This window comes from Podarcis vaucheri, assembly GCF_965113315.1.
Source record: "Podarcis vaucheri genome assembly, chromosome: 8".
Lineage (NCBI taxonomy): Eukaryota > Metazoa > Chordata > Lepidosauria > Squamata > Lacertidae > Podarcis > Podarcis vaucheri.
The window spans coordinates 5,999,482-6,016,062 of NC_138766.1; the positions used below are offsets into that span (position 1 = coordinate 5,999,482).

General features: G+C 40.7%; 1 protein-coding gene across 10 annotated transcripts in view; it reads left to right on the plus strand.

The window, feature by feature from the left end:
• The window catches only part of LOC309538548 (ankyrin repeat and KH domain-containing protein 1-like), a 96,763-nt gene that overhangs the window by 24,699 nt on the left and 55,483 nt on the right, over positions 1-16,581 (plus strand). For all 10 annotated transcript variants that reach the window (XM_082234132.1, XM_082234123.1, XM_082234125.1 and 7 more), the window contains exons 7-14: positions 1,997-2,091; positions 4,337-4,574; positions 5,673-5,864; positions 6,503-6,612; positions 7,824-7,911; positions 8,741-8,868; positions 9,042-9,185; positions 9,603-9,705. In XM_082234132.1, the coding sequence (XP_082090258.1) occupies positions 1,997-2,091; positions 4,337-4,574; positions 5,673-5,864; positions 6,503-6,612; positions 7,824-7,911; positions 8,741-8,868; positions 9,042-9,185; positions 9,603-9,705 (1,098 nt within the window). The remainder of the gene's footprint in view (positions 1-1,996; positions 2,092-4,336; positions 4,575-5,672; positions 5,865-6,502; positions 6,613-7,823; positions 7,912-8,740; positions 8,869-9,041; positions 9,186-9,602; positions 9,706-16,581) is intronic.

A 16,581-nucleotide genomic window follows, 5' to 3' on the forward strand; every position in this document is an offset into this window, starting at 1 on the left:
CGTGGGGGGTGTAGGGGGGGCCGGCCGCACCGGGCGCAACATCTGGGGGTTAGGGTTAAGGGGTGCAAATCCACGAGTTAGGGGGCGCAAATCCATGGGTTAGGGGGCGCAAATTACTTGCCTTGCCCCGGGTGCTGACAACCCACGCTACGCCACTACAGTGGTGCCTCGCAAGACGAAATTAATTCGTTCCGCAAGTTTTTTCTTCTTGCGAGTTTTTCGTCTTGCGAAGCATGGTTTCCCATAGGAATGCATTGAAAATCAATTAATGCGTTCCTATGGAGACCGCCTTCAGACCAGGTCCAGGGACAGTCTGTCCCCAGACCTCTTCTGAAGGCTGGCGGGGGGAGAAGGACTTTTCTCCCCACCGCCAGCCTTCAGAACAGCCTTCTGAAGGCTGGCGGTGGGAAGAAAAGCCCTTCTCCCGCCGCCAGCCTTCAGAAGAGTTCCCAGAGGGCTGCCTAGGCTGCGGATAGCAGCCTGCTGCCCGGTGCGAGGCAGACATCTGCAGCTTGGGGTGCCCTTCAGGACTTCCCCGCAGGGCTCTCCAAGCTGCGGATAGCAGCCTGCTGCCCCACACGAGGGGCGCTCTTTAGCAGAGCGCCCCTTGTGCGGGGCAGACACCTGCAGCTTGGGGAGCCCTGCAGGACTTCCCCGCAGGGCTCTGCAAGCTGCGGATAGGGGTAGCAGGCTGCTATCCGCAAGCTGCGGATAGGGGCAGCAGGCTGCTATCTGCAGCTTGGAGAGCCCTGCGGGGAACTCCTGCAGGGCTCCCCAAGCTGCGAATGTCTGCCCCACGCGAGGGGCGCTCTGCTTAAGAGCGCCCCTTGCGCGGGGCAGCATGCTGCTATCCGCAGCCTAGGCAGCCCTCTGCGCGCCTTCCCCTCTGTTCCCGGACCTGTCCTGAAGGCTTGCGGTGGGAGGAGGGCTTTCCTCCCCACCGCCAACATTCAGAATGCTGTTCTGAATGTTGGCGGTGGGGAGGAAAAACCCTCCTCCCACGCAAGTCCCGGGAACAGAGGCAAAGCGCTGCGCGCCTTCTCCTCTGTTCCCGGACCTCCCACCACAAGCCTTCAGGACAGGTCTGGGAACAGAGGAGAAGGTGCGCTGCACTTCCCCGCTGTCCCAGGAGATTTCCCTATGGGCTTTCGTCTTGCGAAGCAAGCCCATAGGGAAATTCGTCTTGCGAAGCCTCTAAAAATCGGAAAACCCTTTCGTCTTGCGGGTTTTTCGTTTAGCGAGGCATTCGTCTTGCGGGGTACCACTGTACCTGGATGTACTCTGTGAAACACCCTGAGATCTTAGGATGAAGGGTGATATAGAAATCAAATAAGAAAGAAAGAAAAGGTCGATTAATATGTCTAGAATTATGGTTCAGAGCTGTGAAAGCCTGCATTCTTTTACCCAGTGCCACAGGGAATGTTCAAAGCTATATATGTTCAGAGAGAGAGAGAAGATTAAAAAACCTAATTTCTGTACCAGAGCAAGTTGAACCATACAGCCTGAAGGATCAAGCCATTTTATATATTTGCATAACAGTTTATTCTACATTTTTAGAAGTTGTTTGGTCATTGGATAAAAATTGAGGGGGGGGAATGTCACCTGGCAATATCACTACCAGCATCTTAATTCAGAAACTACCTCAGTTTTCCAGATTTCCTGTTTTTCAAATATTAACAATGCATTCAGGGCATATTTTCCCTAAGCCTGTTGGGGAAGGAGGAGTGCTCAGTAGCGCATTTATTTATTTATTTATTTATTGCACGCATGCATGCATACATGCCTTCCCTAATGTCCCAGGACGGGTTGCAACAAACCATACTATTCAATGCATGTAATGAAATGGCCTCTGACAAAAGCTGCCACATGCCAATATACAATGTGTTAGTACGTTAAGTTGGCTTAATGTACTAGCTTGGTGTGAAACTGTTAAGTATAGTTGGTTTGAACCATTATTAGGTCTTGTAACATGCAGATTTTTCTCTTTTATTTGAAGGTCACTTAGATATGGTTCGTTTCCTGCTTGAAGCTGGAGCTGATCAAGAGCACAAAACAGATGAGATGCACACAGCTTTAATGGAGGCTTGCATGGTAAAATAACCATTGGATTAAATGGTGTTTTGGTTGAAGAAAACTGAAGAACTTGAACATACCTAGCCTTACCTCTTTCACTACTTAAAGAAAACACATTGCAAGAATGTTTGTGCAAGATCACAGCTATTCATTTATGTTCTAAAAACAGCATTCCAGTATTTTTTGTCATGGCATATAATTTTAAGTCGAACACTATTTTTCTTCAGCTTGGTAAAATTGTAAAAGCCTAGTAGTGGGGAATGAGTTGTTAACAGCTTGCAATCACAACTTAGGCTAGCAGTAAACTAACTGTAGCTTGTAATAGCGAGAAAAATATGATAAATATAGTAACTACCTCTCTGAAGAAGAATGGTCTAATGCTGCAGTAGTCTTCTGCATTATGCCATTAGCACTTGTGCTATATAAGGATGCAGTGAGTAGTCAAAGCTTTGATTGCCTACTGCCTGGTTTGAAAAATTTGTAAGGACAGTTACTGCTGGGAAACTGCATAGAATTAGGTATATTCTGTATCAATGGTACACTTTATATTCTGTATATAAGAATACACTTCATGATCTGCTGTGAGACATCATAGAAGCATTTGAATAAAAGCAACAATCATATCACACAGTAAGTAGCAGCTGATTAAGCAGCAGCAAAGGGGCAAATATTCTAAAAGGCTCAGTGAAACAATGGTCTATTACTGTCTACCTAACAGTAGGCAGTGATGGGCATACCTCTCTAGGAAGGTTGTGCCTAACTGAGAATGAAGTGACTCTGTTCACATATAACGTTAAACTAGGTATGGGGGAACCTTTGGCCCTCCATGTTGCTGAACTACAGCTCCCATGAATTCAGAAAATAATCAACAAAATATATTGTGCTGCGGTATTCTTTCAGCTGATCCCTGCAACCATGTTGAGAATGGAGGACAATGCCAAGCTTCCCTTCCCTGTCCCCAGCAAGCTGCAGTGAACATGGAATTAAATATCTCCTCTAAATTTATGACAAACAAACTCTTGTAGATTCTCCTAGATTTGTGCATGCTCTGTCCAGCAGAATATCCTGTGACTCTTCATCCCATGCAATTAGTACAGGTGCATCTGAATATAGAAGGTGTGGAAGATTCTTGGTCAGCAGAGGAGTGGAGCATACAGGAAAGGGTTAACTCCTAGAAGGCATGGTCTAGGGCAAAAAAGTTCCCAATCAACCATCATGTAGTGCAGGGGTAGTCAACTTTTTTATACCTACCGCCCACTAATGCATCTTTCTTGATGGTAAAATTTCCTTACCGCCCACCAGTGCTCAGTGGAAGGAGTTCAGCTTCTGCCGTTGAACCCCCTACCGCCCACCTAGAATCCTGAAACACCCACTAGTGGGCGGTAGGGACCAGGTTGACAACCCCTGATGTAGTGGGTTAAAGAGTTCTGCAGGCATACTTCTCTTAAATTCAGCTGGTCTTCTCCCAGCATTGCTGCACATTTGGGGGGGGGGCCCCCGACGGACGGACGGACCCAGATGGACGACAGCCACCAAATGTGACTGTACACACCACTGCTCCACTGAAGTTATATATGGAGCAGCCTTCGAGGTCCACACACACAGCTTAGTGAGACTCCACAAGGTGGACAAGTTTGCATCAGCTGATGTGGCCTCCAGAAGGAGGATCCTTCAGAAGTTCCTGTAACTGGAAGCTGTCATCCCACTCAGTTTCAAGGTATACTGCTTCTGAACATCTCTTTTGTATGCTCCACTCCTCCACTAACTAAGAATGGAAACTTGGACGCTTTCTGGTCAGTGGAGAGTGGCACATACAGCTTGATTCAAGTTGAACCTGATTCCACTGATATCTCTTCTGTTTTACCTTCTCAGTTGGCTTCTGTATTGCGTCTTCTGTTCTTGTTTCATAGTTCTTGTTATTAGACACAGTGGGGTTCTCCTTCGGATACATTTTAGTTACTATAACCAGTCTGTGGACTAGTGGAAAGGTCTCATCTGGCTGTAGCAACAGGAAGTTTAAAAAAAAGAAAAGTTTTGACCCTGTTTTCTAGAAGATGACATTCCTGCATGTTTCACTCTGCTGATCAGAATAAGATTTCACAGTAAATTCAGTTGTTTGCAATTTAAACTGAAGAGTGAACATACATTCCTAACATAATTCAAATGATATTGAAAATTTCCTTTCTAGAATATTTGAGCTTTCTTTCTTTCTTTCTTTCTTTCTTTCTTTCTTTCTTTCTTTCTTTCTTTCTTTCTGAAATAGGATGGGCATGTGGAAGTAGCTCGTCTGTTACTGGATAGTGGTGCTCAAGTGAACATGCCTGCCGATTCCTTTGAATCTCCACTGACGCTTGCTGCTTGTGGTGGCCATGTGGAGCTAGCAGCTCTGTTAATAGAAAGGGGAGCAAACCTTGAAGAAGTTAATGATGAAGGTTATACTCCATTAATGGAAGCTGCTCGGGAAGGCCACGAGGAGATGGTGGCTCTATTACTAGCTCAAGGTAGGACAACACATTTGTTGCAAATTAGAGCATTAATATTATTTTTACTAGCTTCTTTCTTGGTGGCTTCAATACTAATATTGCTAGCAGAGTAGTTCATAGTTCATAGTATCATAGAGTTGGAAGGGACCACAAGAATCATCCAGTTCAGTCCCCAAACACCAATTGTGGTGTTGATTCTGGTGCCTCTTACATTGAGGATAATTACTAGGGCTGCTAACCTATTCAGAATTCACTAGGTCAATTAAAATATTAATTGGAGTAAAAAATGGTGTTCCCAACCAACCTGATTAATTTCTAAGCACCTTTTATTGCAGGATGTAATGTTTATTGGCTTAGGAAACCTTCATTTTGTGCTAGAGGAAAAGGCAAGAGAAGGGGTTTAAAGCCAGCCAGTGTTGAAGATGTGATTAAGGAATGTTGCCCTTTATCTGTGCCAGCAGCAGTTCCACAAAGCTCATTAGGCTGCTACTTTGGGAAGAGTACAAATGTGCCTCCAGTGCTTAATGTTTGGCTGGTGCTTCTGTGTTTCTCCCACTTGTTCCTACCTCTACTGCTAATACTTTGCAGATTGGATGAGGATCTTGCACACCATAACATTGCTCTGTTGGCTACCTTCGTAAGAAGAGCCAAGTGTAGACCAACAAGCAGGTATTGCAGGGAGGCATCTTTGCTTAACTGGGTGTGGAATGTGTGAAAATGTCTTAAGTTAATGTGTTACCTGGCAGATAAGTCGAGAGAAAATTGCTCTATTGTACCTCTTTTAAAACCATTTTTTCAAGGTGTTGGGCCTTTTGTTGCCATTGTGGTAAGCCAGTGGATTTATTTATTTGATATTTGGTTTTTATATTTGTATACCATACCACACAATAATCAACCATGTCTTCTGGGCAGGTCACAAATTAAAAAAAATAATATATGAGTACATATTTTTTAGTTTACTAAAACTATCCATGCAGAAGCTGCACTCACACAGAAATTAGCAGAAACCATATGAAGAAATGCAGGCCTATAAAATAGCACTAAAATCCAGTGAGGGGGAACCAATATCAAATGGACATGCTAATGATTTTTTTTCCTAAATAATTTTTTTTGTAGGTGCTAATATAAACGCACAGACAGAAGAGACACAGGAGACAGCTCTAACTTTAGCATGCTGTGGAGGGTTTTCGGAAGTAGCTGACTTCCTCATTAAGGCAGGAGCTGACATAGAACTTGGTTGTTCTACACCTTTGATGGAAGCGGCACAGGAGGGCCACTTAGAGCTGGTGAAGTATTTACTAGCAGCAGGTACGTTTGCTATTACAGTTGGAAGAGATAAACCAGAGAGTGGACCTTCAGATGTTTTTCAACTCTGACTCTTAATCACTTTTGACCAGTATGGCCAATTTATTGATGCAAATTGTAATCCCTCAACACTTTCTTGCATGAGTCACATTGTAGTTTCTCTGGAGCAATGAAGAATATAGTCATAATTCTGAAACTATTGGAAATTAGTATCAATAATGTAAAAGTATTTAGTATTCAAAATTTAGTATTCACAACATTTTTGTGGCATGTTTAATACTCTCATCAAGATGACATGCCTAAGACTTCAGCGTCCAGATTCATTTGGCTGGTTTTCCCAAGAGCATTTGTGTTCTCAGTGGCAGTCCCTGCACTCAATAGCAAAAGACTTACGAAACTGAGAAATGTTACCAAAGGAACCTGTGATATGCAGAGGGGTGACTTGCTCGGAGAGTGCTAGCCTAAAATAAATATTCTGTCACCTCACCAGTGATTTATTTTTTTAAATGGTGTTTCCAATGGAGGTATCCTGTCAGTAGCATTTGAGAAAGGAAATGTTTTATGAGCCGTTCTAGGTTGAGTGTTAATTGGGTAGATTTTTTAATACATTGTGAGTAATCTAATTCCACACTCGTCCACAGGCGCCAATGTTCATGCAACAACTGCAACAGGAGACACTGCCTTGACCTATGCCTGTGAAAATGGACACACTGATGTTGCAGATGTTCTGCTTCAAGCTGGTGCAGATTTAGTAAGTCTTGAATATTTCTCTAAAATTTTGGAATGTAATGGGAGCTTTTTATTTTCCTTGAAAATGAAGAAGAAAAGTGCCTATGTAAACTAGATGAGAGAATAGACCAAATGTTATCCAGAGGAATGAATGCAAAATAACTCATGAGTGAAAGTATAGATTAACAATTTGTCTAATACTTGGATTCTTACGTTGTGAACTGCTCTGTGATCTTCGAATGGAGGGTACTATGCAAATGTAATAAATAATAATAATACAGTGGTGCCTCGCAAGACGAAAATAATCCGTTCCGCGAGTCTCTTCATCTAGCAGTTTTTTCGTCTTGCGAAGCAACCCTCTTAGCGGATTAGCGCTATTAGCGGTTTAGCGGATTAGCGGCTATTAAAGGCTTAGTGGCTTAGCGGCTAAAAGGCTATTAGCGGCTTAGAAAAAGGGGGGGAAGCGAAAAAAATCGGAACACTCGCAAGACGTTTTCGTCTTGCAAAGCAAGCCCATAGGGAAATTCATCTTGCGAAGCAGCTCAAAAACGGAAAACCCTTTCGTCTAGCGGGTTTTCCGTCTTGCGCGGCACCACTGTAAATAATTTTGTAATTGTTCTGTGTACACCACAGTTTTTTCATCACTTTGAAGAAATAACAATTTTCAATCTTTGATTTCCTTCCAGCAATGCATGTTCCTTGTATTTCTTTTCTTTAATTGGTTCTGTTTGCTGATTTATCAGGAAGTGCCAATGGGACAAGATTTTATATCATTTATTTAACTCGATTAAATATGTAAAAGGGTGTTCAAAATGGAAAAGGTTGTTTGTATTCTGCATGCTTCAAGTACAACAATGGGTGAAGTGCATGACTGGTGTTTTTAGGTCAGGTTTTTGTGCACAGCTTGTACTATAGTATCAAAAATGTTTACAAAAGCCTTGCCGTATACCACCTTTGGTCCATTTGCCAGGTAAAGCCCCTTCCTTATCCCTAATCTTCAGGTTCTGTTTGGTCCAGTTTAGTGTTCTGTTTAGCTCTTGGTTAAGACTTCAGTCTTTTCGTTGCTGTTTGTGACTCTCACCTATTTTGAAGGGGGCTTTCTTTTGCCTCACTGAAAAAGCATCAGTTCTACCTCAAGCTTGCCTGCTGATCTTGCTTTAGAATATTAGCAAATTAGTTCTTCTCTTTACTTTCCCCCACAGTATTCACTTTCTTCATACTATTTCTAAACAGGAGCATGAATCTGAAGGTGGAAGAACACCACTGATGAAGGCTGCAAGAGCGGGTCATCTATGCACTGTACAATTTCTTATTAGCAAAGGTTGGTAGTAGTAATAGTAACATTAGTAGCTGAAGGAAGGATTGCTTGACAGTTGGCTGTTAGGAACAATGTGTTGCTTTATAGCAAACATTACCTTTTGCTATACATATAATGTTTTGTACTAAACGTATGTTTGGGATGAGTTTCCTTTGCAATTTTATAAGAACAGTACTTGGACCGTGTTTTTGAAAGCTCAGTGCTTCATATACTTTTTCTTTCTAAAATAATCCTCCTTTCATATCTCCATAAAGTATTACAACCCCCATGCCCGCATACTTGGGAGTATGAGATTTAGTGTATCTTGCTTGAGGTTATGCGCTTGTGGCAGAGGCAGTGTTACAGGGGTTGTCTCGTTCTTGTAGCTGAAGACTAACTGCAGCAGGTTCAGGTTAACTGTCATTTGGTATACAATGCTTAATGAAAAATGAGTTTACCAGCATTTTCTTTTAAGCGAACATGAAATATGAATGTGAACCTTTAAATATTTTGGTACCTGACTATGTCATACTTGGAGTAGGCCTATTGAAACCAATAGATTTAAATTGGCCAGCACTGGTTTCAATGAGTCTCCTCTGTTTATGACAGAGCTGTACTGTCCTTTAGAACTCAACTATTTAATTTATATTCCAAAATTAACATACAGCTAATAACAAACTGGCTTTTACTATGTGAAATGTTTTAAAACCTAAATGTAAGCAATTTCCTCTTCACTTGCAAATTATTGTTCATTTTAAAATTAAATGATTTGGAATATCATTCCCAACAAATGGTGTCTTTGCATTTACTTTGTTCCTTGAAATTTCCCTTTAATTACATCTCTTTGCGATAGGTGCCAATGTTAACCGAGCTACAGCTAATAATGACCACACAGTGGTGTCACTGGCATGTGCTGGGGGCCATCTTGCTGTTGTTGAGCTGCTCCTAGCTCATGGTGCAGACCCTACTCATCGTCTTAAGGTATTCCAAGTAACTCATTTTATTATTTTACAGTATATACCTTTTGTCAGTTGTATTGGCTAATGCTCCCAAAGTGTGTTAACTATAAGGTTGGTTTTGTTGTGTATGCCTAGTTAGTACAGTACTCAGATCACAAACCACTATAATCTGTCTTCTTAAAATGTGTATTCCAGGATGGCTCGACTATGCTCATTGAAGCTGCGAAGGGTGGTCACACAAATGTTGTTTCCTATTTATTGGATTACCCAAACAATGTTCTATCAGTTCCAACTGCAGATATGTCTCAGCTCACACCGCCATCTCAGGATCAGTCTCAGGTAAGCTGTAAAGCTTTTAACTATAGCAGTGGAAAATGAATGTTTACTTTTACCAGCTTGACATAAATGGTGCAAGTGTTTATATAGATATAGAATATGAATTTGATATAGAATATGAATAGTACAATTTGAGTAAAAGTCAAGTAGAGAGAAACTCCCAAGAACAATGATTCAAAATTCAGGTGTGCTACCTCTTCTATTTCTCACGCTGTTGGGTTTCTTAAAAAGCTTAACTCTTAAATTTGAGGGGAGGAAAATCCAGTTCCATACTAAAAGCTCACAAAAGCTTATTTGAACAGTACACTTAATGCTGTGCACGTACAGGGTGTGAGGAGAGTATCCTACTTGCTTTGGATTAATGTTCAGGTTACTTTAAAATCCACTGGCGTAAGTTTTTAATCTGAGTTGATTTTGCAGGTTCCACGTGTACCAATGCATACACTTGCTATGGTCGTACCTCCCCAGGAACCTGACAGAGCTCCTCCAGAGAATCCCCCTGCACTTTTGAGTCTCCCAAAAGGTTAGTATGCAAACATTTTTAAATTTTATTTAAACTTGTGCTAGGATTCTGAATTCATTGTGTGTCTGGGGCATGGGAAGTATTTGGGACTTGATAGTGAATGGTGCAGGTCTGTTTCTCTTTAGTCATTTTAGTATAAGATTTTGAAAACATACCAGCAGTTATCTAAAGAACTGCTTTGGCTCCATGCCTGGAGTTGTGCTATTCCAGTGATAACTTTTGATTTGAACAGCCAGTGGCAACCTTAATGTCATCACATGGTACCATATCTCAAACTCCTTTTAACGCTCCCTTCAAGTTTCAAAGCTCTCTGCCATGTTGCATGGAGGTTACTGTTAACAAAAGCAAGTTTTAGATGATATTCAACTAAGTTGAATTAATGACCATGACTAAGTTAAGTCCATTAATTTTGATAGGTCTATTATAAGAAAAACTTTCCTGAACACCGCTCATTAGTTACTAGTTGAATAATATATTTGGTAACATACTTTAGTAAAATACTCAAACCATGTTTAGAAGTTGCCTCTAATAGATTTAGTAGATTTCTGAACTTGGCAGTAAAATTGCATCTTCACCAGTAGTAAAAAATTGTGTGACAGATTCAATAAACAGTGACCAACTGTAGTATTCATTTACACATTTCCTTAGCTGATTTTATTATTGCTGTAAATGAGGTCAAATAGGAAATTCTGTATTTTGCAGAATTTTGAAGTACAAAGAAACTCCTTGTGTACCTGTTGCAGAAAACGTCTTGTCTTGGGTTAGCAAAATCTGTGATTCACCTAGCCAAACATGTTTTGTGTCAAGCAAATGCTTGATGTACGCATGCTCTCATATGTGCTTTCTCGTGCTCTCGCTGCTCTCTCACTCACACACACACATGCACACACACACACACACACACACACACAGTCTCCATTTGTTTTCACCATGTTTGTGAAATACATGGTTAGTGGACCGTATTCAGCTTGGTGGTTCATATGCTGTACAGTTTGTTCTTTCTCATTCTGGACAGTTTGCCCAGTTGTTAATTGATAACAGTTGCATTAAGTGAGTGAGTCAGCTTAGATTTCAAAGAACTTACAAGTTTGTATGTATAACCTTTCTGGAGACCTATGAATGTGATTAATCAAATGTTTGTAGAGTCCATTAAATAAAGCATAATACCTGGTAGAAAGTGAAGTGAGCACGGTTGTACTCAGAAGTGACAGAATTTTGCAGTGCAAAATCACTGCAGAATTGTTAATTAAAAGTGATGCATCTGCATATTTATTTAGTGTAAAGAATATGCTAGGTGCTGTGCAGCACATAATGTGACGGCTCCTCTCTGAAGGTTTAAGAGTAGGGGAGCTAAGTTGTACTGAAGGCCAGAAAGATGAGAAGGTATTGGACAAGTTGGGATTTTGGGGTAAGCATTTTTAAGGGAACACTGAGATCCTCAAAATAGGTTAAACAAAACATTCTTATAACAAGTTATATATAATGCTTTTTCTAAATGCTCAAAGTGCTTCACATATAATAGGCAAACTTAAGATAGGCTGCTATATGACTTCTGCACACAGGCATCCAAATTATTTTCATGGAAAAGATTTGTATCATATAGAGCACTCCAGTAATTTACTTTATTTCACCTAGCGGATTGTGTGATTTATTCTGATTTTTCTTGTCCTGAAGAAAGACAAGGAAGGAGCTTTGCCAGGGTACTGAATTCTTGACTCCAAACACTAGAAATATTTTTGAACCGTACCTTCGCCTTCTGGGATTTTAGCCACATTAGCCACATTTTTCAAAATTTATATTTTCATCCATGAAAACTGCTTTTCATTGACAGAAATTTCCTAATTGAAACCCTTAGTTGGCTAAAATATTTTGCAAAATTTATCAAATTTATGCAGCTGAAGTTGTTTTATGTATTAGAAAGGTTCAGCTACCTATAAATCTTGTTCCATGACAAGGAAATGAACTGTTCTCACTGAAGCAAGTTGCCCCCTTAGCACTCGCATGTCATTTCTCTTGATAAGTGCCTGTGTGTCATTTCAGTTTGAGAACAGAACACCAGACAAGGCTTCCTACGCTGAACTTAAAAAGGCTCCCAAGGTAGTGGGTAAAAATCCATAAAACCGGTAATCCTGAAAAAATAAATAGATCTAATGCATCACAAAAATAATAACCTAGCAGCTTGTCCATGATCCCCTCCCAAAATAGTGTACCATGCTCATTCCCACTGTCTCCTGAAAGAGAGGCAGCGTTGCAAGTGGAGAGGAAGCTTCATTCTTTAGAAGCCACTACTAGAAAAGCTTTCTTTTAATAAATATTTTTTCTCAGTGAGGGGGTTTATTATAGAATCATAGAATCATAGAGTTGGAAGAGACCACAAGGGCCATCGAGTCCAACCCCCTGCCAAGCAGGAAACACCATCAGAGCACTCCTGACATATGGTTGTCAAGCCTCTGCTTAAAGACCTCCAAAGTAGGAGACTCCACCACACTCCTTGGCAGCAAATTCCACTGTCGAACAGCTCTTACTGTCAGGAAGTTCTTCCTAATGTTTAGGTGGAATCTTCTTTCTTGTAGTTTGGATCCATTGCTCCGTGTCCGCTTCTCCGGAGCAGCAGAAAACAACCTTTCTCCCTCCTCTATGTGACATCCTTTTATATATTTGAACATGGCTATCATATTTGCTTTAGTTTGTTTATGCTATATGTTTTTACATTTTTGTATTGTAAACCTCCCTGTGATCTTCGGATGAAAGGCAGTATAGAAAATAAATATTTGTCCTTTGTGGCCACTGGGCCTAGTCTCTGTGAGGTAGTGCACACCATAAGGCAGCCAACAAAGTGGTGTATTCTGATAAAATGGAAATGGATCTCTTATCCATGTATATTCATAAACACTTGTAACTGCCAGGCTTAAAGCCTCTTCAACTCTTCATTAAATACAAATTTTGTAAAATTTTCTCATGATTCATGAAGTAGAGCAGAATCCACTTCTGTACTAGCGATGCTTCTCTGAGGGCCAACTGCATGTTACATGTGTTCAAGCTGGCCACTTAGCTTGAAATAAAAACAGCCCTGGGGCCCCAATCTGGAACATATTCATCATTGGGATGGGAGCCCTGTTCCAGTCTCCTGTTGAAAACTTCTACCTCCCAATTGCTACTTGCTTCTAAAGATGCTGGCTACTGCAAACAGCATGTGTTGGGGGCCATAAACTGCTAGGAGGTTTTGACAGGAAACCATAAGTGCCTTTGTTCTGGATTGGAGCATCACACTGGTTGTTTTGTAAAAATGAGTGGCCACCTTAAGCACAATTTCTAAAACCACGTGAAGAGCACAAGTGAGATCTACAAAAAAAATTAGTATGTAGTGCTTTTGTTCAGGATGTTTTATTTCATTTACTCTGCATCCTCCTTCAAGCAGTCAGCTGGCTTTCCATGGCAACTAAGCATAGTCCTAATTGGACTTGGGTTTTTTTGGAAGGGGTCATTCCCTCCTTACATTTTTGTACTTCAGTGAACCTTGGGAGTCTTCCAGGCCTGTTGATAGCTTCCTCTTGTTCGTTGATGGTGCTATTTTGGCAACTTGGGCACTGACATTCGTGATTCAACCTAAAGGGTCATTTGAAGTTCAGAGCATTTTTAAGAGACTGCATTCAATAAGTCAGTTTTACTGAAACAGTTTGATTGAGGTTCTGACCTCAACTGTATATAGCATGTTAGATATCAGCATATTTCAGTTATGATGAAGCAGTGGAATTTTAGCAATGATTATAACTGTCTTGGGCTATGCATTTAGAATTTTATGGTATAATACAAACAAATTGAACAAATTGTCCCAAAATGTTATATTCTGTTATACATTACATTAGAAAGAAGTGATCTGGAATGCATGAGATGCTATAGACATTTTTGGAAGCTCCAAATAACATCCACAGAAGCTACATCTCTTTGTGGCCTTAAAAGGGGGGGGTGCACCCCACACTTTTGAACTGTTTCCCTGCTCATACTCCTGATGTCAATTCTTACCTCACCATAGTTGAGCAAACAAGTGGCTTGTTTGCCAAACGGTATCAAAGGAGGTCAGGCTTTGAACTGAGTGGTGGTGGAACCTGATGAGGATCGGCAGAACTCGTCTCAGTAGCCTCCCAGTGCCCTATTTTGTCTACAAAATTGCAGCTTCCTACCAGTATTTGAGGCATTGCACCACCACTCATGGATGTAGTTTAAAAACACTATTTAAAAAGAGACAAGTATGTCTACCAGTTAATCCCACCCCCCAAAAAAAAAACTTTTGAAGACCTCACAGCTTGTCTGCCTGCAAATGGGGCAACAGATTTGGGGTGGGGTGGAGGAGCCTTTTGATTCCACATTAGGTTGTTATTGCATGCAGATATTGTGTGCTTGGTGGAGGAGGCTGAGCAACCTAGTGTTAGGCATATTGGGCAAATATCTCTTGACTACAAGTACAACAGTGTAAATCTTTTTCACACATACACACACATTGTCTGTTGCCTCCCAAGTGCAGCAGTTTATTTTTCCCCATAGAAATAAATTGCAACAATTCACTTAAATGGCAGAAATCAAATATTTGCATTTGAACACTGTGGGAGGTGGTTGGAGGCTAAATCTTTGCCCTGCCCCTTCTGATTCCAGTGCTGGGGTGAGAAACAGCTATGCTGGAGTTCATCTTGTTTATTCTGTGGAAAACAATGGGAGCAACTTAAAACCAAACCATTCTTTTGGGTGTGGAAGGCAGGTGCATTTCTGGAAAATGTTACTGTAAATGAGTATTTTGAGATAAAAGACAGGAAACAATGTTTTTAGCATGACCTGGGTATACTGAAGCAAAAAACGTTAGTTCCCCAAGCTCAATTGTGAGTGTTTGACCTTCTAACTTAAGAGGGGAAATGCTAAGAACAGCACCATTTTGAATTTTGTACTTCTCCCTATGTGCAAATGCTTTTTGAATATTGCTTCAAATTTGTTAAAGTAATTGCTTGACTACCACAATATGACTGGAAAACAATTTTTGACTGGAAAACAATTACACAGTTCAAAGTTCAATGTGACTCTAGGCAGTGAGCTTTATTGTTTATTATAAATAAGCAGTATTTATAATAGTTATAGAACATTGGGCCGTACTTTACATTACGAAAATAGAATGCCACAAAACAAGTGCAATATATGAACAAGACTAAACCCCAACATTCGCAGAAGACTGAGAAACAATTCCATTAAGAATGGTGGTAATAGCACTACCATTCAAGACAAAATCTCGTGTGTTGCTAAAAGATAAAGGCAGATTACTTTATGCTGCTTTCACTGCTGTGCACCTCCTAAGAAGCACATAGGTTATGGCTATAGACACGAGTGGATAAATACTACAAGCTGCACATCTTGACTACAGTGGTAGTCAGCCTGTAGTGGTTGACTTTATGGCAGCTGAGCTAAATATTATTTAGTGTCTTAAGGACACAACTGAGGCATAACAAGACTCAGAAAGCAAACCTTATGACATGATGACTTAATGAATTGTGTCTAGATGAAGAAAGTCAAGAATTCCAGCTGAATGATGATTGGGAGTGCTATATAATGCTGGCTAAGGAGTTTTCCACTGTCATTCTGAATAACTGCAGTAAAAGGGCAGCACAAAGGGAAAGCCCCTATCTTAGCTTCAAAACGTTTTCCATTTCTTTCTACTTCTTGCAAAATGCCCCCAAGACGATGAATTTCAGCAAATTTAAGCATACATCTGTGATACATCTAGTACTTGAAAACCAGGAGACTGACAAAACTATAACTATTTCCCAGGATGCACTAGAGTAGGATAACATGTATTTGCTTTTAATTTATATAGCTCTAAAGCACTATAGTATTATGACAATGCCAGCTTATACAGGATGCAATAAAGTGCACAGAGAACAGCTGCTGTATGTCCTTGAGACTTCTACAAGGTGATTAGGTTGTTCTTGAAGGATGACAGTTAAGCCAAATGTTCAGTACTAAGTGTGCTGCACAGGATCTTGTCTACGGAATTTTCAAGGTGAAGAAATTAAGAACAGAAGACATTGGACTGGGTTTCACTGTGCACCAAACCACATGAGCAAACGGTATGCTGAGCTTAGCCCACAAAGAACCCACTAACTCTGCTCTGAACAGGCATTCCAAAAGGCTGAATTTTGTAGCTTTGAATAAGGCTGATCTTGCCATGTTTTTGCCCAGGGAGCTGTTTTTAGTACTCTGTGCAGTAAGGAAATTGTTGCTGGAAGACGTTCATATGCAGTAGAAAGTCATCAAATAAGACAAAATGATGTAATTCTTATGTCAATACATGAAGCAGACATAAGGTTGCTTCTACATGTTATACAGAAAGTTCTGTAGAATTATATATGCAAAAGACTGAGATTTTCAGAGGTTGTGTCATTTTTACAAAATGTTGTAGAAGTACTAGATGATGTGGGTGACATCACAGAAATTGCATTGTATACCCATCAATGAAGTATTCAACAAGCAACTGAATGATTCAGCAACAGAATATCTACCCTCTCTGTTCCATTCTACCATGATTGATTTGTGGCTCTGATTTCTATTTTACCAGCCAAGTCAGGGAACTGCCTAGCAGGTGAGGGATTTTGAGGCCTTGTGTTATCAGACAGGCAAGCACTACGCCTTCATTCTAAATGGCTTCTTAGATACTGAGTCACCTCAAGTCCTGAGGGTGATCTTGAAGAATCTGGAGCTGGTGGGCAAGATGTGTTGGGGCATATTGGGTCCTCTGAATCTGCAGCCTCATGCTAGATGTCTTTGAGCGTGATAGTCTTGGGAAGGTTCTTCTGTATATACTGATTCCCTTTGAACCATATATATACTGGAGCCAGC